Consider the following 25,449-nt stretch of genomic DNA (forward strand, 5'->3'; position numbering starts at 1 on the left):
TTTACTATCTGATTTTATTTTTATTGTGATCAAAATGAACCTCATAGTATACTGGTTTTATGCAAAGCAATTATTAAATGCTTATCCTTTGTTTCCTCCTTGGCTCTGAAAAGAAATTTAGCAAAGTTAAATTGCAAGTAAGCAGAGGACATTTGATGATAGTGTTTCTATCATTTGTACAGTATTAGCCTTCCTCAGATATTTTCAAGTTTTTCTCAACAGGTTGAACCATGTAATTGGGCATTACCCATAATGTGCTTTGTATGCAGGAAAGTAAGTATAACCAGTATCAAAAGTTCTTTGAAGCATCCTTTGGGAGTCTTGATACTTTACTTTCTGTCTTTTACTGTTCATCACTTTAAATGTCTTTTCCAAGTTTTCACACTCCAGTAAGAACAAAGGCTTCAAGCTAATCAGGAGTCTGTAAAGGAAACTCAAAGGTCTATTTGAAAGCAGTTGAAAACTATGAGAAATCAAAATACTTTTTTCTTGTTACAGTATTTTTTTCCTTTTTAACAGGTTGAGGTGCACCCCTTGTACAATGTTGGACTGGATGCAGCTATAAGTGCCAGTCAGCATTTCAACAGCTTACCAGTACCTCAGGCAATTAAAGTGGAAGAGGAATCGCCAGCCCAAAGTTGAGGAACATCATTTTTTAGCTACTGTTTATGAAATACATTAATGTTGAAACCTTACCACCATCAATTCTGTATGACATGTAAGGGAGTTTCAGTTACATTAATAGTAATATGATGTATTGCTAATTGTTGGTATCTGGAGAACAATACTACTATGCTGTAGTTTTCAGCATTTGTACTATCAGAAAATTTTATTTTGAAATCGGAGGGTCTTGACACTATTTGATATACAGTATTCGCAAGAAAAGTTTCTTCAAGCCCTACGAAGAATCTTTCAAACAACTGACAAGTTTATTTATTTATTAATTTTTTTTTTAGGGGGGGCAAAATTCATAATTACTAAGGAGTGAATTGTAGCCATTCCTTGAGTGAGTTTGATCTCTTTTACATCATTTTTTTTGGCTGACTTCAAGGTCATAGTATGGTACATATGTAAATACAAATCGTGACAATTTTATAAATTGCCAGTTGTTAGGAATCACAGTTTTTATCTTGTTAATATCAAGCTAAGTTGTTCTAAACAAAGACCAGGATACCCAGAGTTTCCATTTTTGTACAGTGTTGTTTACATATTGATCGATACCGCTGTAAATGATCAGGGAGGGTATCTGCGTGTTTCTAATTGTGAATGCAGTGGAGCGAGACACTAAGTATGGAATGGTAACATTATTCTGCATTTGATTTTAGTCAACAAAATTTCTTTTGATGGAAAAACCAAAGATGTACAGAATTGGATTTCAGTAGGATCCTAAGAATATTTCTTCTTGGTTACATTCGATTAGTACATTCGAGTTTTGTTCAAAGTAATTAACCGGTATTTTTTATGATTGGTTTTATGCATTGTAAGTAAAAGATATTGTAGTAATCACTAAAGTATTAGTATTCTTAGTGGGATTAGGTTAATGCTGTAGTATTCAGTAACAAAGAAATTATTGATCTGTACCCCATTTAGAAAGAATTTTAGTTTAAGGAAATTATTTATAAATTCTGCAGCATCATTGTAGTAAGAAGAGCTGAGACACTTGAGTTAAGATGATTAAGAGGTAGTCAAAATTGAGTTATTGAAAGAAAGAATTTAAATTATTTTCATGTCCACACACTGGTTTTTTATAGTACAGTATTAATCTGGTGGTTTGAGATATTGAAAGCAGAGTTAGAACTTGGATTGAAGGAAATTAGAGTTGAAAAATAGATTGCAAGCAGAGTTGAGAGGATCCTTTAATGTTTAATGTAAATCAAATATCATTGCATTCTAATAATACGAAAGTGTAAATTTATTTTTAGCAGATTTTTGATCGATGAATAGCTTCAGGAATGGGCTAATTAGAGCTAGAATCATATGAAGGCAGCTTAGAAATATGTTTGGCTTTAATGAAAGCTAAGTAGTAGAAGAGTACACGTTGCGAGTCCCCTTATCAAGAGCTATTTGAAAATCTTTGCTTGAGCTTTTTTTTTTTTTTTTTTTGATTTAGAATAAGAATAACCTTTTATGTCATTGTGAATATGTAGCTTATTTATAGTACTTGAAACTATGAAAAGAATATAATTTCATTTATAGTTATGATACAGTAAAAGAAAATTGTGATTATATCATCATATGATTCTTGTTTAGTTTCACCAGTAAGGTAACTTACAAAATCATATGGTTTCTCTTATGAATTTTGGTTCCTGTTCCTCGTTTGCCAATTCTGATTTAGGAAGAATTACCTTCGCTAGTTCTTGTTAAATGTATTATGTCCGTCCTTTTTTTCTCAATATGTATTGGTTGTTTATAAAGCTGCTCTATGTTCTTACATGCTTTTCATGAGACCCATAAGTAATATAATTCATAAATAAGATTTTTTCAGATTAATTCTCACTATGAAATATAATAATTACCATAGTTCCTAGACATAGGCTTAACTGATAAAACTGGCATTAGGTAAAAAGCCAGGTTTACTTGACTGGTATTGATGTGATTTACTATTATGACCTAAAGCGTTGTTTATGATAATTTCATTATTAAAGATACTGCAGTAAATTAGATGTTTGGAAGGAAACATGACACAAAGTTCATCATGCTATAGGAAAAAGAAGCCTTATCTCTCAAAACGCTTATGAAATTAACACTTTCATGAAGTTTGAATTTTACAAATGTATTTTGGTCATTTGATAAGTGTGAATTCTAAGAGTTTTGTCTCAGAAGATTAGTGGATTGACATCTTCGTCTGTTTTCAAGTTTTAAAATCCATAAAATGACTAACCTTTCCTTTTTATAATCATACATACTGTATTAAAGTAAATTAAAATTTTCACTTACTTTTTAGGGTGATATATGATTATAACATTAGTATATTGGCAGACAAAGCTAATATAGCTTTTTAATATTTACCAACATAACAGAGTATGTGTTTAGTTCTTGAATCATCAGCATGTATTACCAGTTCTGAAAGCTGCTGGTAATATCAATATCTTTTAAATATGACAGTAGTATTATGAGTTGATGGCTATTGGTGATACATATATTGGCAATGTTGGTACTGGTTATGCAAGAGGCTATTAATATACTTTGTTTCAGTAGTTTCTTTTAGTTAAAACTAAAGGCTGACTTGAATTTGACCTTGCATTGACTCTAGTCAAAATTACTTCTTTCTGGTTAGGCTCCAAAGTTAGAACGTGTTGTACTTTAGTTCATAGCAAGATCATTTTATTTCCATGAACCTTCCCTAGGTGTTTTTTTTACTTCTCTCGAGAAGCTAAGTTTTATTAAAACTAAAAAATTTCCTGTTTCCTTTTCTTTAAATAAGCTTATGCCTCCTACCTCTAGTAAAGTAATGAGACAATATAGCAGTTGAGACAATCTTGTGGTTAATGGCATCAACTGATGGCTTTGGCAAGCCATACTGTTTTTGTCTTCATTCTCTGCATTGCCGTGAGCTTGTCAACAAGCCCTAACTCCAGATTGTTCAGATTTAGGTTTATTAGTGCTCTTAGATATCTTGGCTTATTTAAAAAGTCAAATGATTTTTGTTAACTAATCTATTTAGAAGAAATGTTTTAATTCTTACATTCTACCTTGTTTCGAGTACAGTTCACCACAATATTCATTGATTTCTTCCTTATTTTGGTTCCTGATTTAGATGCAAGTAAGATTGATAAGGTAACTGCTTAAGTTGGTACCAGGGCACAAAGCAATGCTTAAAGGCCTTACCACACAAGGGGCAAATGCAAGGCGGGCGCTCTGATTTGCCCGTAATTCTCTCGCTTGCTTTGGACCCTTTGCTTATTCACTTAATTCTGTACTGATTAATGCAAATAACATGTAAAAAATGCAAACACTACGGCCGATGCTCGGAAATAACTTTACGCGACAGAGATCCGATGGGAAAGAGCGAGCGATGCTATCTTCGTGAGCAGCCTCTCGCACACTCGGCCACCTAGCGGCTGCATAGGGACCTTCTTGTATCCTTGCATCTCAAATTTGTCTCGTATCTCGGGGCAAAAATGTGCTCAAAATTTTCCTTTTATCTCAAATTTCTCTCATGTTGGGACATTAGTATGTCGAGGTATTACTGTTGTAATTTTTTTCAGAATTGCCAACCAGACTAGAAGATCTTATCTGAGAACACTATGATGGTTCTTCACTGCAAATTCCAGTAGCAGCAAGACTTTCAAACTTTTAACATGGTTAGGAGAGCCTTTCTCCTGATCCGTGGGTGCTAGCTGTAGTCAAAGAAGGTTACTGGATTACTCGAGCCTCGGAGTACCTCGTACATAACCATGTACGAGGTACTAATTCCATTTCAATTTACCTAGCAAGTACAACAAAGGAACAGATTTTGAAACTAGAAATTGGGAAACTTCGGGAAAAAGATGTGATAGAAGAGGTCTTGAACCCTGCTCTGGTATTTTACAACAGGCTATTCTTAGTCCCCAAAACATGAGGTATTGGAGATCAGTTCCAAAGTCTCAAACAATAAGTTTACAGTCTTTACAAAATCTTCAATGGAAATCCCCTTGACAGTTTTGGGGCAATATAGACATTTTTTTTTTTTCAATATAGCTCTCAGATACATATTTTTTAATTTGCTATTCATCTCCAACTTGAGGAAATACCCATTTTGTTAACTGTGTCAAAGGTTTGCCAAATTAAATGCCTGTGTTTTGATCTCGATGGCCCCTCATGTGTTCACCAGGATGATGACTTCCATTTAAAAATGATTAATGATTTTGGGGGTAAGAGTTCTTTTTTACCTGGACATTCTACTATTATTGACCAATTCGTTAGTTAGGATTTGGATTTAAGTGTGGTTGCTCAGGTTCATCATCAAGTACGGGGTGTTCGATGTCGAACGGCCGTGGCCCTCTGCACAAAACATCTCCATTCATTCCGGTCTTGAGCCTTCCTTTCCAACTCCACCATCGTTAGCCCGCACATCTCCTTGATATCGTCACTCAATAAAGTTTTAGGCTTTCCTCTCGTTCTTGTATCATAGACTGATCCAATTAGTAGCGTTCTTTCCAGAGTATTGTGTTTCCGAACCTGGTGTCCAATAAAAGTTAGTTTTCTTTCATCCAAAATATCAAGTAATCTTTTTTCGATATTGATCTTTTGTAGAACTTCCACGTTAGTCTTTTTCTCAATCCAGCTTATCCTAAGGACTCTTCTTTAACACCATAGTTCAGGTTACTACTGTATAATGGTTGGTGATCTGGTGATCTTAGTCATTTTGAAGAAGTTTCTTTTGGTTCCAACTTTGAAGATTCTATATTTGGGAACGATAATAGCAACAGTTTGCTTCCATGTTTTCCGTCTGAAAAGAAGATTGTCATTTCTTCTTTTGTTGACAAAGTTCAGAAGGCTGAAGTCTATGTGGATGAGACTTCTGGGATCATGACTTACTTAAAAAAAATTACTGTAGTTTTGATGGGACACCTTTAGATGAGGGTTTTCCAATATCATTTGGTCTACAGTATATAGGAACAAAATAGTCAAACTTGCAATCTCATTTCCAGTGATGAACCAATTTCAATTGCAGAGTTTTGGCAATTGTAGGCAGTTATCCTAGGGAGTTTCCTTGGAAGGGAAAATCACAGAACTTTCTCCATACACAGAAGCTTCACAGGGAAAATGGAAAGCAACTCTAGATCTTTTGTATTTGTCAGGGGAACGATTGTCACTGGCATCAACTATTCTTATTGACTGTTGAGAGATAAAAGGATTATTCAAGGCATTTGAGGACCACGAACCACTGGTGGTACGGTAAACTGTGGCTGTTTTCAGACATACGGCAGCGTTGGCCTACATCTGGAACCAAGTGGGAACAGGGTCACAATCCGTGTACTGAATAATGAAGGTGCTACTGACTTGGAAAAATTTGAGAGGAATAAATCTTCGTATTTAGTTCCTTCTTGGAAAATCGTACATCTTAAAAGATCAGTTAAGCAGAAAAATTCAGATTCTTCCAAACAAATTGTCTTTATATTTGTAATTGTGTCAAGAAAATTGAAAATGGCTGGGTCGACCGAACGTAGATATGTTTGCCACATCACTGAACAAAAAGGCGTTTTGTTCACCAATACCGAATCCATTAGCATAGAAAGTCGATGTCCTGTTATAAGACTGGCCGAATGTGAATCTGTTCGCATTTCCACTGTTCATCATAACTGAACAGGTAAACCAAGCTCAGAATTTCTACAAACAGAAGGATGATGTTGATAGGCCAGTTTTAATTACAAAGTGAATGGTTCACAGATCTTTTGACTGTTATCTTTGTCTGAGAAGGTTGCCGATCTGAATCAATCTTCTCAAACAACCAATTTTGGAGGTTATTCATCCAAACTCATATATGCTGCATCTCACTGCATGGACACTATCCACCGTATTCTCAGAAGCAAAAGGTTTTCGTGACCCTCTAGATTGTCCATCAGAGATTCCAAAATACAGTCGATCAATAATTTATCAAATGACAATGGAATGTTTTGATTGTTGCAAATACACTATAAAAATGTATCTGACAGGAACTAATATGGATAATATTGATCAATTTTTACATTTAATTTTTTATAAATAAAGATAAAAATAAAAGGTTTTCAGTCATTAAGGGGTACTGTATAGATCTACGCTTACTCGACCATCTGGGATTAGATCTATCTATTTCAGGTATTAGAGAAGATGTGTTTAAAGCTTTTAGTATTGAGAAACTTTCAGTAGTAAGGCCTAAATTTTGGAATTTGGATGTAGAATATCAATATTTAAAAGGTTCAAATTTTGAACCCTCTGAAAATCTTCCGATTAAGGATCTCACCGCTAAAACACTTTTTCTGTTGGTGTTATCTTCAGTTAAATGCATAAATGAACGACAAGTATCTTCTAAGGTGGGCTTTAGGTAAACTAAGGTGATATAATCTCTTGCCTACTTCCAGAGTCTATTTTGCCTGCTTTCAGAGAACAAAATTATTTTAAGATTCAAAGAATTTGCCTCGATTCTTTCAAATTCTCTCTTTAGAAAAGGTTGTGATTATTACATCAGAAAATAGATTTCTTTGTCTGGTAAGAGCCATTCAGTAATATTTGGACAAAACTTTAGGCCATTAAAGGTAGTGTTCCTAATTTGTTTTGTAGGATTAGAATTTCAAAATGTCCTCTGACCAAAGATGTAATGTCATTTTTTGTTAAGTTTAGGCATGGAGGTTCACAGAATTGGATCCAAGTTTAATAAAATCCTTGAAGGTTAGGGTTCATGATGTTGGAATGCAGCTTCAAAGCTACACCTCTTAATTTTTGAAGAAATCTTTCTTTTGAAAGGATTTTGGCTGGAGTTCAATTGTATACCAAGTCCGTTGTCAGTAAACATTGCCTTAAGAGAATCCTAGATTGCTTATGAAGATAGCTGGTTATATAATGGTTGTGGGTGATGTGGTCTAATAAAATTATTGAGTTTAATTAAATTGTATTTCCCTTAATTTAAAGAATTTTAGATTTAGTTATATGATGGTGTGGTTATAGTGGATAAAATGGTATTTAGGGAAACAATGTCGAGTCCTGTGTTTCAAAATGATTTTTGAGGTTTGTTACTGATAAGCTAGATAACAAGGAAGTTGATTATTTTTATTTTCAAAACTATAAATGATGTCAAGAAGATAAAGAATAATTTTGACTTCAAGACTGAAAATAAGGACATTATAGCTTACCCAAGCCATTGGTTACTGCCATTAACTGCTAGATTGTCATTACTTTACTAGAGGCATAAGTTGGAAAAGGAAAGAAAATGAGAAATTTTCCAATTATAGGGATAAATGCAAAAAAATAAAGCTTCCAGAGGGAAGCGAAATTGAAATAAGGCTAGCATAGAATTAATTATGATATTAAGATTCCATTGATCATGTTACTGAATAACATTTTAAGAAGGGAGTACGTATTTGCAAAGTTTGCAATTGATAGCTGTACATGACAGTAAAATTCTAGTTCTCTTTTCTGATACTACAATCTCAAAAAATCATTTGCACAACTTTTCCTTTTTTCAACCACTTGGCACCATAGCAGGCTTTCTTGGAAAACCCAGTCACTGTAGAAAATGTTTTAAACCAAACTCATTAATCTTGTTTCTTTCTTATCATTTCAGTCAGCAGAGTCCCTAGAGTTCTGTACTGTGCTCATATTTTCAAAAGAAAGGCTTGTCTAATCATTTCTTCACGATTAAATTAGTCTTGTCTGATATTTAAAATTTTTGACTCATCTTAAACACTTATCAACGCCCATCATAAAACGTGAATAGCCAGTAATGTAATCCTTCCTCACTCGCAGTTAGTCATCCTCTCTCAGGAATTTTGGAGAATCTATTACCATTGCTCATGGCATTTCAAACTTTTGGTTGGGGGCATCATAAAGTTGCTAAATTATGGTTATATTTATTTATAAATATTTTTCAAGTTTTGTATCAGACTAAAAGGGTGTACCGCTTACACCGTGCCTTACATGATATCCTATATTTGATAACAAATGGTCTTTTTCAACTTCGCATTATCCTCGGCTATGTTTTCTGTTTTGTACTTGCATGTTTTCTCTTTTCTTTCTTTACTTAACGATCTAATTTTTTAATTTTTACCTTGTTCTATTCTCAGGTCATTACACTACTTTATGATAATAAAAATTGTATTTGAGGGCTTTATTTCTGTTGTAATGAACACTAGTTGACGTACCCATATCTGTCCACATTCCATTGACTAGATGACTCACTCATTAGTTTTCTAATTATACTTCTCCGTGAATCCTATCATTTCCTTCTCAGTTTAGTTTTGAAAATTATTTTCACTTAATATTTGTTAACTCTTTGAAAATCTTGCTGAATTATTGGGATTTTTTTCAGTCTATACTGTATAATTCTTCTGTAACTATCATTGTATCTTCTCATGCCAATGTCGAACCCACTGAAGGGCAATGTCGTTTGCTTCTCTGAGGTCTTGATCCAAGCAATGAGGGGCCAGTGAGTATCCTCATAGGATGTGTTCCATTGTTTGTGGTTGGTGATTAATTCGAATTTGTGGCAGGTATCTCCAGTCTTGCACACTTTTATCCTTGCTCTGTTTAGGGTTACCCATTCCCTGGCGAGAGCTGTTCCGCTGGGCATGCCTTTGTTTGGATGGCCATTGGTCACTTTCCACCACCTCAGCCTGTGAGCAGCTGCCCATGTTGGTTCTAGTCCATCCACTATTGCAAAGCTTTTGTGGGATTTCAAGCTTTGCCTTGCTTTCTGATGATTTTGGAGTGACTGTCAAGGGTCATTACTGTAATTTGCTTCTTCTTGTCAGCTTTTGGTAGCATTTCTTGTTGGATGTGGGGTGGTGGAATACCGGCTATTTTATATAAAGAAGGTAGGGGTGTTGGTTTTAGGGTACCAGTAATAATCTAACAGAACTTATTTAGCTCTGGGTCTACCTTATGAGCATGGCATGATCTTTTCACACTGGTGCACAGTATTCTGCAGTAGAGCAACAAAGTGCTAGGGCTGTTTGTCTCAGAGTCTGTTCCCCTGCTGGTGTTGGAGAGTTTGCTAAGGAAGTTGTTCCTAGTTGCTACTTTATGTATGCTTTTATTTGTTTGCTCTTGAAAGGAGAGCGTCCTGTCAAGGGTGACACCTAAGTAGACTGGGTAGGGGTGATTTTCCAGTTCTTTGTCACCCCATTTGATTTTTAGCTTTCTGTTTGCCTGATGATTGTTCAGGTGGAAGGCACGCATCTGTGTTTTGTTTGGATTGGCATTGACGTGGCAATTTTTGTAGTAGATGGAGAGGGTAGTCAGGTCGCTTGACAGTCTTTCTTAGATTAATGGAGATTTGTACAATATCTAGATGGGGTGGTGAAAATTTATTTGCTTATATGTTTAAAAAAACTTTCTTTCCTTTATCCATATCTCATAGGACTTCAAACTTTACATTCTAGAGTACTCAGGAATTTTTAAATTGAATTCATCTTACTTAACATCCCTTTGGCTTATAAGAAGTTTATCAGTCATGGCCAAGTTTGCCTCTTTAGAAGCCAAGTATGCTGTTGTGGTGCTATATGTAGCTCTCTAAGATTTATCTTAGACTTTGGTGCTCTTTTTGGTTAACCATTCTAAACCCAGGAGACTGCATGGCCTATTCTTGTTTGTTGAACTGAGGGTTTCATATAACCAATGACATAGCTCTTACTCCCAGCTTAGATTAATTTTACACCTCTGGTGAGAGGTTACTGTTACTGCTTAATCCATGGATTTCACTCTGGAAATTGGTTCTTGATAGCTACTTGATTGTTGGTCACTATTTCTCATGCGCATTATATAAACGAGGCTTTTTCTCGCAGATTAATCACATAGTGATTAATCCTTTAAAATGTAACTGTGCTTTCCTTTGTTTTGTGAATCATTTAAGCAGCTTCTTAATTTGGTCAAGTGGCTGAAGTAAGTTTTGTCTAATGTCTCTTTTTCATGAAATAATTGTCGAAACTTATAATACTTTTTATGAGGAAAATATCACAAGGGAGTCAGAAGAATGTCCAGTATAAAATGAATAATGTACTTATAATTAAAAAAATATTCAAAGCTTAAACAGTAATTTAAATATTTGAAATATTTCTAAAGGATCTTAAATGCATTCAGGAATAGGGCATGCCTAGGTAATTTTTACTCTTAATAGCACAATGGAGCTTGTTCGAATGTGAATGTGAACTGATATCAGAAAAAGTAAATTGCTTCCACTAAATCTTGAACGTAAGTAAAGTACTGTGCACTATTTTTAACAGCTTAATTGATATTAATAGGTTACAGTAAAGGAAAACTACACAAGTATGGTTTATAACTAGTAAAGTGTGAAAATTAATGTTTATAGCATAACCATTTCTTGTCCGCAGCAATTGATAATGATGCATTTCTTGGTTATATTTTTTAACAGCTAAGAGGAATTTATTCTTGCAAGTTTAAGCAACCAAAGAAATGGGTTTCATATTTGCTTAATCGATGAGCCAAAAAATTTAAAAGAATATAGTATTTTCTGTTACTAAATAGTCCTTGTGCTACAACTACTTTTTGTCTTATCATGCATAACAAATATGGAAGTGAAAGGTATGCAGAAAAAAAGCTGCTGTTCTGTAAAGGGAACCTGGTCTTACCAGCAAAATTAAAGCAAAATGGCAAAGAAAAAAAAAGAAAACAACTGGATAGGAGAGAAGAGCACTGAAAATCTGTAAATGCAAACCCAACGTTATAGTAATTGGAAGAACTAAAGGACAAAGTCCTGTTGGAAAAGTGGCTTTATACTGTGGAGAAGAGGTATGGAAAATTTATTGTACGGTGTATATTGTATGTAAGTGGTGATGTTACAAAAGATTATCAAGGATTGCAAAATAGAAATGTAACAAATGTAGAGTGTGATTTGACATGGCCAAAATTTATGGAGGCAAGTTGTGAAGACTGATCTAATAAAAAAAGAGGTAAACGTTTGGGTAGAAGGCCAGGTATTGTAATTGGTAAAATATTTCTCTTTGGGAACCAAAGCAATTGTGAAGTTGGGGACTACAGGTCATTATGCCAAAAAGTAGACAGTCTTGATGAAGTGAAGAAATTGCCATTGTAAACAATTGCCGCAACAGTAAACAGCAAAATACTGTATGTTGAAGAGATCTATTTCTGAATGTGGGAAAGACATTGATAGGTTTACAAGTTTACAAAGAAAATTAAGATATAGTAGAGAATTTATCCCAGAATGCCGAACTATGTGGTTGAAATTTACAATAAAAATTATATTGAAATTGAAATATACATTATGAGAGATGTGATTAAACATAAACAGACTGAGACATAAGACTGAGTGTTTAGACGTGATGCTTATTTGAAATTAAATTCTTTTGACCTGATATCAAAGGTCACTCATGAGAAGGGAAGCATAACAGGAGGATAGTACACAACACAGTGAAGTATCAGGACAAAGACCAGGGGAATGGGCTTGGATAAAATCCCGGGGGTCGATAGTAATTTTGTCAGAGTGCCAAAGATAAAAATGAGTGCAGAAGGCACTCTGTTCTAAACCAGTAAAGGGAGAACAAAATGTAAAAGAAGAATGTGACCCAAATCTTCAACACTTACGACTATGCATTTAGTCCCACACACTACCTGTATTTTTTTTTTACTTATCTCCTACCTCTCTTGACATGAATGACCTTCCCAGATCCAGCACAAGGCCATATTACTTATTCTCAAAATATAATACAGCTTGTACACTTGATCACAGCAACCAAGAAATTGCCCTTAAGAACGTGGATGCATGAGGAATTTTCAAAGTACTGTACATTACAGTGGTTGTAAAATCTATTTTGCCTTTGCAAAATTATTTTAAAATCAAACACAGCTAGCAATGTGAAATCCAAGACTTTTGCAGTGATCTGCATAAACTGCCATATCATCATTAGCCACCAAAGGTGTTTATTTATACATTAAATCAAACGAACTTTAATATATGATATATGTTACAGTAATTTAAAGTGAGACTGGAATTTGCTATAAAAAATGCATGAGTACTGACTAATTTAACATTTTTCTCTATGACTAATGGGCTAGGGCATAATAAACTTCCATATCGATTAATTAAAATCTGAACACCATTTCATTGTCGAAAGTCAATGGTTTAGTTTTGTGAGGCCGATTGTGGGTTATCGGCCATGGATTGATTGCATTCGCTTTTGCCAGCTTTTCTGTTTTTTGTATGTCGTAATCATTAGCCAGCTTATTGAACCAGTCAAGAGCTTCCAAAACATATGTGCCTAAGTTCCAGATGATGTTATACAACAGCCCTTTTTTTTCCAAAAGAGAAGTTCAATCCATTTCAAAATTAAGTGTAATTTCATCTATTTTGATACTGTAGTTGATGTTTAATACACACTGTTCAGTATATAGCTGCTGTTATTCACGTGAAAGTAAAAAATATCACAAATAAAAACCCAGATCCTTGGCGTACACAGATCATCCATGTACCACCTGCCAGAATAGAGGAGCAATGAGATTATGTTCAATTGCAAATGAAGTGAGTCGCTGTGGAGCAAAGACCATTTGAGGGATGTGAAATAAATTAAAAGTAATTATGAAACCTTAATTTTATGCCACTTATAGGAACCATATATTTTTCCAACTGGTTATCATGTATTTATTATGCATTTCTGACCATTCGAATTGCTACAAATATTTTTTTTTTTTTTTGGCATTTCCCCATCCCCCATAATTGATATTATATAGGAAGGTTAGGAAATCTCATGAGCTGGCGATTTGCCCCAATATTCATGGTCAAAAATGGATAAAACACAAGATAAGTAAAGATAATATATGGTTCATGTATTTGGCTATAAATTAGAGTATATATTTACCAAAGATTCTTGAAGTAAAGGTTTAATTAAAAACCACTTCTAACTGGGACTAAACAATTTTCATTACATTCTGTACTGCTAAGATGTTAGACCTCAGAACTTCAAATTCAACTTTGTATCCAGAACAAGATTGATTTTGATTTCCAAGTTGAATCCCGTATGACTTGATAGAAATGGATTTGAATATTTTCTCTTTAATGTTGCCCCCATATTAAACCCCAGATTTAGTCATAAAATGTCAAATTCTGGAATTTGAGGGAGGTAATAAAAATTTTATCAGATAAATTTACCCATAAATATTCCCTGTTTCCCAGTCCAGCTTTTCTCATCTTCTGACAACTTCTGGTTGTCAGTAATAATTTAATTTTGTTGCAGATCAAACTGTTCTTGTATCAGCATGAGCTCTTATATAAATTTTCATTCTTTATCATTTTACATGTGAAACACTTGTTGCTTTGGTCTTCCTTATTAGGTACAGTAGTTTGAATGATAAATTAATTACTCTTACATAGAATTCTAAGATTTGATTTTACTTTGTTATGGCTTACCCACGATATGTCCTGCCTCCTTTAGTATATGCTATTGCAAGCTGCCATTTTTATTTCTTTAGATTTATTATTTGTTTATTCTGAAGATTTTTAAAAAGATATGTACTTCCCATTTAGAGCACTATTTTCTGCTTAAAATATCCTCAGTGTTATTTCTTTAAAGTTTGAGCTATACAATATGAGAAAGCATTGTTGAAGGAGTAAAAACAGGTTTTGTTGAAGTTGTAAGAACAGGTTAAGCTGCTACTGGATTTACATTTCGCTTTTCTATGAGTGGTTGCCTGGCTCCTGTGGAAAAGCTCTTCAGTTCTGTCAGTAGTACAAAAATGTTTAGCTCTTATATCTGTCTATTTTAGTTCTTATTCATCATGTACAGTAGTTTAATAGAAATGAAGGAGGACAGTACAACACTTTACTAAGGTCAGCCAAATGACGCATTCAGAATATGATATATTGAAACTTTAGTTTGATGACAGAGTGTAATGTAAAAGAAATTGTAAAATTTTGATAGGGCAGAATTTTTTATCTGCTTTGGAATTCATATAAAATGTCATGGATGTTATGCATTTTCTTTGGCTTGATGGCATACATACTATGAAGAAGCTGAGTGCATCTAAATTCACTAATGTTATTAGCTCTTTTAATAACTAGAATGGCCTAACTTACAATACAGTACTTGTATTGTAGTATCATTGAACATAAAATGAGACATTTTTTGAAACATGGAAAGGAACAAGCACATAATGAGAAAGGATGATGTGTCATTCTATAGTGAGAGACATGTTAACCTTGAACTTTTTTTTCACTCTCTTTCAGTCTCTTCCAGCCCTTCAAATTGCATCCTGACAGCAAACATAGAAACACTTGATCGGATACCTTGACGATTCAACTGGGTAGTGAAAGCTTTTGGGTTTAGTGCACAAATGCATGTTTTAAACATTTGTGTGAGGATAGGAATGATTATATCTATATGGATGTAAAGAAGGGAATTGAGAGCTACAAATGAATGACTGACATGTGTGTAGGAGCTGGCTGGATAGGCAATGTTTATGTTCATGACATTTTGTGTCAAAGTTTATCAAGTCTTTGTGTAACTGACTGGCAATAATAATGACTGCTGGGCCCGAGAAAACCTACTTATCACCCTGTGTTCTCAAGAGCACTGTACTATGATATTTAATGTTTTTGTTGCCAGGCTAAATCAGTTTATTTTATCAGTGCTAAGAACTATTCTTGAATATAATGACTGCCTTTTTTGTATCTCCAATTAATGTTTTAGTATATACACTGTACAATAATTCAATGAAAATATTTTAGTATATCTATACACTGAAGATTACTGGAATCAACCTAGTTTCTACTTCCACTGAACAATAATCTTCCACTTTTGATAGTTATTGTTTTGTTGAGAAGGGCAGATGCTTTTGTAAATACAATATACTGTATATACTGTACAATTCATGGTGTTGTGAAAGAGTAAAGTTCTTATTATTTATAATGAGATATGGATTTGTTTGTTGAAAATTTGAGTAATGAGCAATGAACTCCTTATAAACGCAGCCTGTAGTACAGGTACGTATTATGTTGTCAGTACCCATAAAAGTACAGAAAGAGCCAAGTTCCTTATTGAATAAGTTAATTCTGTATAGGGATGTGAGCATTATAAATAGTGATTTCTGATACTTAATGCCATAAGGGTAATAAGAATATGAGGCATATAAGGACAGATATCAAAATTACAAAAGTATAATATTTAGATAAGGATTGAATTAACAAAAAAAGAAAAAAATTACCTTGTACAGTAATGCAAAGCTTAGGCTTCTTATACAAGGTTTTGAATCTTGTTTCAGTTTCATAGAAACTTTATTACTTACAATAAATCTTAGGTCTATCTTGCTGTAATGATGGTATTTTTCTTTGTGCATTTATTAGAAAATTATCAATACATTGTCTAAACTGTACATAAGTAAATTTTCGTACAATTGTTTTGTGTTGTACATTTTATCTTTTTAAATATTTAACTTAGCCGGTGAATATATAGCTGCAACTCTGTTGCTCGACAGACAAAAAACTGTACAAAAAAAACTCGCCAGCGATCGCTATACAGGTTGCGGGTGTGCCCATCAGCACCAACTGTCGGCCAGATACCAAACTCCATGTAAACAAAGACTCAATTTTCTCTCTGTCGACGTGTCGACAAGACGTACTTTACTCGCTGTTGCTAACTGGAGTTTTTCACATCATCTTTGGTGAAGTACTATATTCTGGTTTTGAGCTTTCGCTGTGCAGGGTTTTTCTTCAAATAAATCCTTGAACTCTTTTTTGTATCGGATTCATTGTTGATGACTTAGATCGTTTTTTGGAATTTTCCCTTGACCAATTCAAAATGGCTGACCTTTCACAAGTTCCCAAGTTTAGAAAATGCAATGCTAGGGACTGTTCTAGGCGTCTTCCGAAGGCTTCTCTCGACCCTCACACTGTTTGTTCCAATTGTCGGGGTAAAACCTGTCAATTGGAAGATCGGTGTGAGGAATGCGTGGGCCTTTCGGAATTCGATTTTATCGAATTTGAAAAGTACACACGCAGGCTAGAGAGAGATAGAATTAGGAGAAGTTCTTCTAGGTCTATTGATGTTTCCTCTCCTCATGCCCCACAACCTATTCCTTCCCCTGTAGTGGTTGTTCCTAACCCCCATCCTAGCACTGAGGAACCATCGATGGCTGACATGATGCGTGCTATCCATGCCCTGGGGGAGAGAGTTGAGTCCCTTGCAAGTGACCGCAATCAACTCATGGCGGATGTTAAGGAGCTAAAGTGCCAAAGTGCCGGGGGAAGTGATAAAGTGCCAAGTGAAAGTGTTGTGAACAGTGTTGCGCTTGAGGGTTCGTCTGTTCGTGCCTGTCGTCCTCCTAGTCCGGGACCTCTTGCAAGCTCCCAAGTCCAGGGGAGAAGCAATGTCGCACGACGCATGGGTTCGAGAGGCTTTGATCAGCGAACAGACGTTCCCTCCATGGTATCAGGCGTATCTCCCTAAGATCGCCCTTACCTACGTAAGACGAGAGAGCCCGTTTTTACCTCGTCGTCTGAAGGTGTTTCTCGTAAGAAACTTTGGACCAAGGTCTCACGACCTTTAAAGCGTAAATCGGTCCCTTCAGGACAAGTCCAACGTCCCGGTTGTAGCCACTGGGTCAGTTCGGACTCGTTGCCGTCATCTGATGACTGCTAACCGCCTAAGAGAGGCAAAGCGGTACCGCTTCAGTCACTAACCCCGTCTGTCGCCGCACCTGCTCCCGTAGACCCTAAATGGGCTTTGCTGCAAGACATGCAGTCCAAGCTTACGTCTTTGATGCAGGACTTTCATGCGGAGAAGGTTGCTACCGTACCTTCTGGCCAACAACCTTCCAAGCGATCGGTTGTGCGTCCTGATGACGCTGAGGTAACCTTCTCGCGTCTACCAGTTGAGGTGGTTCCTCCACCGATGCGATCCAGTGTGGGTTGCCAGCCGCACGTTGACGTTAAGCGACGCACGGAGGTGGTTGTTGACGTTCAAGACGTTCAACAACCATCAGAGGTGACTTGTTTTGACGCGGTGCATCAACCTCCGCAACCCGGTGTGGTTTCCACTGCTCAACCCAGACGGTCTAGACAGTCTCGGGTGGACGCTGTGCGTCCTCGCGCTCCCATGGTTGTTGACAGTTCACAGACTGTGCAGCAGTTCCATGACGTTGCGTCCGGCTCCGTCACGCATGCACCAGTGCGACTGGACTCAGCGAACCAGACGTTGCCCACTCCGTTGCCGTTTCCTCATCAGTTTTCGGATGAGGAACTTTCTGATGAGGATGTTGCTGAACAACAAGACGATCAACAGTCAGAACTGGACGAGCCTAAGTCAACTCAACCATCTTTGGACTTTAGAAAAGTCTTGGCTGTATTCAAAGAGTTGTTTCCTGACCAGTTTATTTCTGTGGCTCCTCGTTCTCCGCCGTCAGAGTTTGTATTAGGCATGCCTTCTACCGCACCTGCCTTTACTAGACTCGTCCTCGCACGCTCATCTAAGAGAGCTTTGCGGCTGATAGGAGACTGGTTAGAGTCCAAGAAGAGTTTAGGGAAGACAGCATTTGCCTTTTCCCCATCTAAACTCTCTTCTAGATCGAGCGTCTGGTATGCCACGGGAGAAGTTCTCGGCTTGGGAGTTCCTGCCTCTGCCCAGGGCGACTTCTCAAGTCTTGTAGACTCTCCCCGCCGCCTTGCCATGAGACGCTCGAAGATTTGTTGGTCACCATCGGACCTGGACCACCTTATGAAAGGGATCTTTAGGGCCTTTGAAGTCTTTAACTTTTTAGACTGGTGCTTAGGAGCCCTGAGCAGGAAAATCTCTTCGACAGATAAAGATATTTCTTTGCTCATTATGTCCTGCATGGACAAGGCCGTCCGTGATGGGTCCAATGAGCTAGCTGCCTCATTCACGTCCGGAGTCCTGAAAAAGCGAGAGAGTCTCTGCTCGTTCCTGTCTGCTGGAGTTACACCATGCCAGAGATCTGAACTTCTCTTTGCTCCCCTTTCCAAGTGCCTGTTTCCAGAAGTCTTGGTAAAGGAAATTGCTGCTTCGTTAGTGCAGAAGGACACTCACGACCTAGTTGCGTCCTCAGCTCGCAAAGCTCCCCCTTTGCCTTCATCTTCCGCTAGACCGAGGATAGACACTCCAGCGTCTCGCTTTATTCCGCCCTTTCGTGGCAGAGCCTCCAGCAGAGGAGGTGCTCGTGCCGAAGGGAAGCGAGGGAAGAGGAAAGGATCCAAGTCCTCTAAGGGCAGAGTCTGACTGCCCGCAACTTCAGACAGCAGTGGGAGCCAGACTCAAGAACTTCTGGCAAGCCTGGGAGAGGAGAGGCGCAGATTCACAATCTGTGAAGTTACTCAGAGAGGGGTACAAAATCCCTTTTGTACGCAAACCCCCTCTAGCAACGTCTCCCATCGATCTCTCTCCCAGGTACAGAGAGGAAGAAAAGAGACAAGCCCTGAAACTGGAAGTGTCTCTTTTGCTAGAGAAGGGAGCGGTGGTCAAAGTCTCGGACCTTCAATCACCGGGATTTTACAACCGCCTCTTCCTAGTTTCAAAGAAGACAGGAGGGTGGAGACCGGTGCTAGACGTGAAGTTCTCCATGGAGACCACAAAGTCAGTCTTAGCAGCGGTCAGAAGGGAAGACTGGATGGTCTCGCTAGACCTAAGGGACGCCTACTTCCACGTCCCCATTCACTCAGACTCCCAACCTTTTCTGAGATTCGTTTTCGAAAATGTGGTCTACCAGTTTCGGGCCCTGTGCTTTGGCCTAAGCACAGCTCCTCTCGTGTTTACGAGGCTGATGAGGAATGTGGCCAAATTCCTCCACTTATCGGACATCCGAGCCTCCCTTTATTTGGACGACTGGCTTCTCAGAGCCTCTTCCAGTCGTCGCTGTCTGAAGGATCTCAAGTGGACTCTAGATCTGACCAAGGAATTGGGACTCCTAGTCAATTTGGAAAAGTCGCAACTGGTCCCATCCCAAACTATTGTGTATTTAGGGATGGAGATTCACAGTCTAGCTTTTCGGGCTTTTCCGTCGGCCCCCAGAATAGATCAAGCCCTGTTATTCATCCAGAACATGCTGAAGAAGGAACGCTGCTCAGTCAGGCTGTGGATGAGTCTGGTAGGGACGCTGTCATCCCTGGAACAATTTGTGTCACTAGGAAGACTACACCTCCGTCCTCTTCAATACCATCTAGCTTTTCACTGGAAAAAGGACAAGACGCTAGAAGCGGTCTCGATCCCGATTTCCGAAAAGATAAAGTCTTGTCTGACTTGGTGGAAGGACAATATCAACCTAAGAGAGAGGGTCTTCCCCTGGCTGTTCAGACTCCCAACCACGTTCTCTTCTCGGACGCATCGGACGTGGGCTGGGGCGCGACACTAGACGGTCGGGAATGCTCAGGACTGTGGAACTCGAGTCAGAGGAGCATGCATATCAACTGCAAGGAGCTGTTGGCAGTACATCTGGCCTTGAAAAGCTTCAAGTCTCTCCTTCGAGGCAAAGTGGTGGAAGTAAACTCAGACAACACCACGGCCTTGGCGTACATCTCCAAACAAGGAGGTACCCACTCACTGACGTTGTAGGAGATCGCAAGGGACCTGCTCATCTGGTCAATAGGTCAAGACATCTCCCTAGTAACGAGGTTCATCCAAGGCAACTTGAATGTCATAGCAGATTGTCTCAGTCGGAAAGGGCAAGTAATTCCAACAGAATGGACCCTCCACAAGGATGTGTGCAAGAGACTTTGGGCCACTTGGGGCCAACCAACCATAGATCTCTTTGCAACCTCGCTGACCAAGAGGCTTCCAATCTATTGCTCCCCAGTCCCGGACCCAGCAGCAATACATATAGATGCCTTCCTCCTAGATTGGTCACATCTAGATCTCTACGCATTCCCACCGTTCAAGATTGTCAACAAGGTACTGCAGAAGTTCGCCTCTCACGAAGGGACAAGGTTGACGTTAGTTGCTCCCCTCTGGCCCGCGAGAGAATGGTTCACCGAGGTACTTCGATGGCTAGTAGACGTTCCCAGAAGTCTTCCTCTAAGGGTAGACCTTCTACGTCAGCCTCACGTAAAGAAGGTACACCAAAGCCTCCTCGCTCTTCGTCTGACTGCCTTCAGACTATCGAAAGACTCTCGAGAGCTAGAGGCTTTTCGAAGGAGGCAGCCAGTGCGATTGCTAGAGCAAGGAGAGCGTCCACCATTAGAGTCTACCAGTCGAAGTGGGAAGTCTTCCGAGACTGGTGCAAGTCAGTTTCTGTATCCTCGACCAGTACCTCTGTAGCTCAAATAGCTGATTTTCTCTTATACCTGAGAAAAGGACGATCCCTTTCAGCTCCCACTATCAAGGGCTACAGAAGCATGTTGGCATCGGTCTTCCGGCATAGAGGCTTAGATCTTTCCAACAATAAAGATCTTCAAGACCTCCTTAAGTCTTTTGAGACCACCAAGAAGCGTCGTTTGGCTACCCCTGGATGGAATTTAGACGTGGTGCTAAGATTCCTCATGTCAGACAGGTTTGAGCCGTTAAAATCAGCCTCCCTGAAAGATCTCACTCTAAAGACTTTTCCTGGTATGCTTAGCCTCGGCTAAAAGAGTCAGTGAGATTCATGCCTTCAGCAAGAACATCGGATTTTTGTCAGAAAAAGCCACCTGTTCGCTGCAACTTGGTTTTTTAGCCAAAAATGAGCTGCCTTCTCGGCCTTGGCCTAAATCTTTCGATATTCCCAGCTTATCGGAGATCATAGGCAATGAACTAGAAAGAGTCTTATGCCCTGTTAGAGCTCTTAAGTTCTATTTAAAGCGTACCAAACCTTTACGAGGCCAATCTGAACCTTTATGGTGTTCAGTTAAGAAACCATCTTTGCCTATGTCAAAGAATGCTTTATCATACTTTATCATATTGTTAATACGAGAAGCTCATTCACATCTGAGTGAGGAAGACCGAGCTTTGCTTAAGGTGAAGACGCACGAAGTTAGAGCTGTAGCAACTTCCGTGGCCTTTAAGCAAAATAGATCTCTGCGAAGTATAATGGACGCAACCTATTGGAGAAGCAAGTCAGTGTTCGCGTCTTTTTATCTAAAGGATGTCCAGTCTCTTTACGAGAACTGCTACACACTGGGACCATTCGTAGCAGCGAGTGCAGTAGTGGGTGAGGGCTCAACCACTACAATTCCCTAATTCCATATCCTTTTAATCTGTCTCTTGAAATGTTTTTAATGTTGTTTTTTATGGGTTGTCCGGAAGGCTAAGAAGCCTTTCGCATCCTGGTTGATTTGGCGGGTGGTCAAAGTCATTTCTTGAGAGCGCCCAGATTAGGGGTTTGATGAGGTCCTGTTGTATGGGTTGCAGCCCTTGATACTTCAGCTCCTAGGGGTCTATCAGCATCCTAAGAGGATCGCGAGGCTCCGTAAGGAAGACGTACTTATAAGGCAGAGTAATCGTTCAAGTCGACTTCCTTACCAGGTACCTATTTATTTTGTTTTTGTTATTTTGATAACTTCTAAAATGAAATAAAAACTCTTAGCTCATAAAATGTAAACATATTTTACTGGTCTCTACCCACCATCCTGGGTGTGAATCAGCTATATATTCACCGGCTAAGTTAAATATTTAGAAATGATATTTTAATTATAAAATAAATTTTTGAATATACTTACCCGGTGAATATATAAATTAAATGACCCTCCCTTCCTCCCCAATAGAGACGCAGTGGGACGAGGAGAAAATCGAGTCTTTGTTTACATGGAGTTTGGTATGTGGCCGACAGTTGGCGCTGATGGGCACACCCGCAACCTGTATAGCGATCGCTGGCGAGTTTTTTTTGTACAGTTTTTTGTCTGTCGAGCAACAGAGTTGCAGCTATATATTCACCGGGTAAGTATATTCAAAAATTTATTTTATAATTAAAATATCATATTACTGTACTGTACTTGGTTGTATGTTTGAATGTAGATTTTGGGATGATTTCTACCTTATACTGTAGTATGTTATTGTATTGTCATTTCTGCTTCTACTTGCTGACTTGAAAGAATAACTTGGACAACAGTACAACTGTCATTTTTCCAGGGCAGTGATTGTGTATTTTGCAGATATTCACAGTTCCTCTGGAGTGGAGTAATGAGTGAAAAGAAGTGTTACTGGCTTGATATAGAGTAAAAAAAATAAAATAAAAGTAGAGTAAAACAAAAGAGCCTTTCATCCCACTATCTTTTGCTACTGTGGGTAGCATAACACATCTCGTCGTATTCCGTCATATCCCATTGCTTGAATAGTAGTGCCTTTGTATTGTTATATTGGGCAAAGACTCAAGGATATTAGGACATATTCCATAATCAACTTTGTTAAGCCAGGAGGAGAAAAAATAATAGGTCGAAAACTAGTTAATCCAATGATAACACTCATATTGTGGGCAGTTAAGATACTTTTGTACATTTGCTTGTGTTGTTTTTCAGATTTACTTTGGCGCTCACCCACTCACTCTTTCTCTCTCTTTTCATGCATGGTAGACTTTTTATACAAGGTTTACATATCGAGTAATTTACGTTGAGGGGTTTATAATAAAATAATTTTTCTAATAGCCTGTACTTCTCGTATTGCAGTACCAATGCCTCACATATTTGATAACGCTAATAAGCAGTCTTTACGACAATGGGGACTTCACATGATTTAGCAGAACTGCTTGGGCTAATTAGATTTGTTTGTTCTCAGTACTTTTGGTTGGACTTCCAAATTAAAAGTGAAGGTGAAGCAGAGGTATCAAATTGTATAAACGTAGCCTTAATTCTAATTTTTCCTGTTCAAATAGGTATTCTATGAGAATTTTTCTTAGCCTATATATATCTAAGAAGAATGGAAGATGTCATTGGCATGCTTTCCTTTACTTCATGTTGCAAAAAGTTTTGCATAATAGAATTGCAAGAATTAGCTTGTAGATATTTGTTTAATCTTGCATTTTTTCTGTTTCTTCATGATGTAATAAAATAAGACAATACTAATGAAGATATTACTTTTAATTGCCTTCCTTTACTAGGCCACTCAAAAACTAAAAGTTTTTTTGTTTGTTTATGCGACTTTTCATCATAACATTACACTGTCCCTCGTATATCGAGTAGTGCCATCAGTGCACCACATGTGGTGTACTGTAGAATGAAAAAATTATTCTCTTATCTCCTCATGTTTAATTGCCATTGACTGACAGAAGACAAAGATATAAAGGTAAATATTTATAATTAAGGATAATCGTTATTAAACCTAAATCTGGTAAACTCATTCAAAACCAATACTGTAGATTGCAGTACTGTATTGGTATCTTTTTTTTTTTTTTTATCACCAGTATAACTGTATCTACCCCTGTTGTTTTGTCTCAAGGGTTTTAAATATGAAACTGCATAGTTTGACAGTGGGTTCAAGTTTACTATACAGTATATAATCAGGATACAAACTATTGTTGTGAATTATGAAAAGTCATAAATTTCTGTAATGCATAGACACATTTTAGTACTTATGGTAGGCACAAGAATTTAAGAATTTGGAAATTTGTTGTATTTTTCCTAACTATACAAACCTGAGTCCTTTTCATAGGAGAATGATAATAGCAAGGGTGGAAAAGGGGTGTTAAAATTTCATAACATGGTGTATGTAGTTGGCCAGTAGTTACCAGCTGAGAGGGGGGTAGCCCTGCCCCCTGCGCATTCACTTAAATGGAAACCTGGAATCAGGAATTGATGGATTCTGGTTTTTTGGTAACAAACTCAGGGACGAAGAACAAGATCTGCCTCCAGCCCCTGGAATGGGAAACATTATAGGAGAGACTACGCAGCTCAGTAACATGTTTAACACAGACTGAAGCGAGCAAAACGATCGTGTTAGGGGTGAGGTTCCTGTCTGAGGCTGACCTCAACAGTTTATAAGGTGCTCCCTTCAGCAAGGTAGTTAGTACCTTGACAGTATACCAGGTTGGTGATATCACCTCAACTGGAGAACAGGTTTCTTCAAAACTACTTCTGAACATAGAAAGTTTCATTGAAGATGAAACATTAACTCCTTTCAGCCTAAAGACTTGGCTCAAGGCTGAGTGATAGACTTTCACTGCTGATACTGAGCAGAGTTTTTCCTTAAAGATGTAAAGTAAAAACATGACATTCGGAGATAATTTGTATTTTTCCTAACCATACAAACCTTAGCTATTTACATTGGGTTTACTTTCGGCGTAGCTGAAATTGACAAGTCAATAGATTTTAACGAGGGTTAACTACCCCCCCGCGCTAGTTAGCGGGGGTAGGGGAAGGGGTAGCTTGCTAACCCTCCCCCCCCACACACACCGGTGATTTGCTTCACTTCACTTAGAGGTAGGACTTGACTTGGGGGACAGGGCTGGCGGGCAAATATGTGTAAATAGCTAAGGTTTGTATGGTTAGGAAAAATACAAATTATCTCCGAATTTGTCATTTGTTCCGTAACCGAAATACAAACCACGCTATTTACATTGGGTGACTTACCTCTTAGGAAGGGTGGAAAGTCCCCAGCCTTACTGACTTTGGGTTTTTCCCCGGGGACTCCGACTCCAAGTGAGTAGCACTCGAGAAAAGGAGTCCCTGCACCCCACAAGTTCCTCGCTTCGCAAGGAACGTGTGGCCTACATAAGTTGTGTGTGGAGGAAAGAGCGTGACTCGTCCTATGAAGTTGACCTTGAGACCTTTAGATAGGAATCCAGGATAGGACGTTCCCAATACCACCTTGTCAGGGTATGGGGGACGCGACAGTATTAAGCTTAATACTAGGAGCACAAGGAAGCATGGTTTACCTGCAGAGGTTGAGGTCAGCT

The 25,449-nt window shown here is 38.1% G+C and overlaps 1 protein-coding gene across 2 annotated transcripts in view; it reads left to right on the top strand.

Annotated features, from left to right (window-relative positions):
* LOC137647062 (protein farnesyltransferase subunit beta-like) overlaps positions 1 to 15,533 on the top strand; it is a 54,945-nt gene extending 39,412 nt beyond the window's left edge. The window contains exons 9-10 of one of the 2 annotated variants that reach the window (XR_011045521.1): positions 520 to 718; positions 14,873 to 15,533. Coding sequence is in view for 1 of the 2 variants with exons in the window: in XM_068380225.1 (XP_068236326.1) it covers positions 520 to 642 (123 nt within the window). In the remaining variant the exon portion in view is untranslated. Of the gene's footprint in view, positions 1 to 519; positions 1,418 to 14,872 lie in introns of those variants that run through there. The other variant, XM_068380225.1, reaches the window with a different exon arrangement.
* Positions 15,534 to 25,449: the final 9,916 nt, after the last annotated feature.

The sequence above is a fragment of the Palaemon carinicauda genome, chromosome 9, assembly GCF_036898095.1.
Source record: "Palaemon carinicauda isolate YSFRI2023 chromosome 9, ASM3689809v2, whole genome shotgun sequence".
NCBI classification, from domain to species: domain Eukaryota; kingdom Metazoa; phylum Arthropoda; class Malacostraca; order Decapoda; family Palaemonidae; genus Palaemon; species Palaemon carinicauda.